At 52.7% G+C, this 1,127-nt stretch overlaps 1 protein-coding gene across 1 annotated transcript in view; it reads right to left on the bottom strand.

The window, feature by feature from the left end:
- The window catches only part of LOC102757084 (nuclear pore complex protein Nup214), a 15,225-nt gene extending 14,236 nt beyond the window's left edge, over positions 1-989 (bottom strand). Inside the window, exon 1 of the mRNA XM_006754185.2 lies at positions 568-989. Coding sequence (XP_006754248.1) covers positions 568-904 — 337 coding nt within the window. The 5' untranslated portion in view covers positions 905-989. The remainder of the gene's footprint in view (positions 1-567) is intronic.
- Between the last annotated feature and the right edge of the window lie 138 nt (positions 990-1,127).

Below are 1,127 nucleotides of genomic sequence, written 5' to 3' on the forward strand. Positions count from 1 at the left end.
TTCATTTCCAACCATGAAGAGGCAGATCAATAAAGTGCTTTAACAACGAGGTGGAGAAGGAAGTGCCAGCAGAAAGATGCGGCTTCACTTGAAATAAGACAAAGAAGCAACGAAGGCTTCCACTGTTGAGCGACACTTCTGACAGCAGCTGGATTGAGAGTCAATTCAGAGTGTGACACAAACGAAGACCCAGACGTGCCCCGCCCCCAGGACACCCAGCGTGCTCGGCCGCTTGCACTTAGCCCTGTCTGCCCGCATCCATCCCAAGTCATTTCAATCTAATTCAATTCCACCCTCTCCCTGCAGCTCTGATGTCTTTCCATGATTATATAGGACATGTCATTAAAAAAATAAAAATAAAACCCAATATCCAACAGATCACACTGCCTTGGGGGAGATATTTTACACTTGATCTTAGGTCAAAGGCCAAGAAGCCATGGGGGTAAGGTATTTTAAAAGGCCCTTCTAGACCTTTCTGTCCTATACTTGTCAGCGAAACATTGGTAACACCACGAGGATGGCACTGGCATTTGGGGTGGCGGGGTTGGGAGAACTTTCTCCACTTACTTGGGGCGGCTGTGGATCCGAAGCCCCCGCTGGCCGAGCTGAATGGGTTTTTGTTGGCTGCGTCCTGGCTGGGGTTCCCTCCAAGGCCACTGAAGAAACCTCCCCCTCTTCCAGCGCTGCCAGACCCGAACACGCTGCCACTGGAGGACGGCGGCTGCTGAAAAATAACGGGCAGGAAGCAGGCAGGGTGAGAGGTCACCGCGGCAGGCCACATCCGCGGACAGGAGGCGCTCACAGCCGGCATGAACGGAAAAGCAGCAGAGGTCTGATTAGTTCTGGTGCGGACGCTCTCACACCACAGAGAAGCTGGGCTCTGGCACAGGGCCTTCCTGCACATCACAGTGCTCAGCTAGCCCACTCTCGCGGGCCCCTGAAAACATGACTGATGGTGGGTGGGAACTTTAATTTTTCTCTATATATTTACTGGTTGATTTCAGAGAGAGGAAGGAGGAGGGAGAGAGAGACAAAAACATCAATGATCCGAGAGAATCACTGATTGGCTGCCTCCTCCAGGCCCCGCACTGGGGATGGAGCTCACAACCTGTGCCTGTGCCATGACC

The sequence above is a fragment of the Myotis davidii genome, unplaced genomic scaffold (genome assembly GCF_000327345.1).
Source record: "Myotis davidii unplaced genomic scaffold, ASM32734v1 scaffold651, whole genome shotgun sequence".
Classification (NCBI taxonomy): Eukaryota; Metazoa; Chordata; class Mammalia; order Chiroptera; family Vespertilionidae; genus Myotis; species Myotis davidii.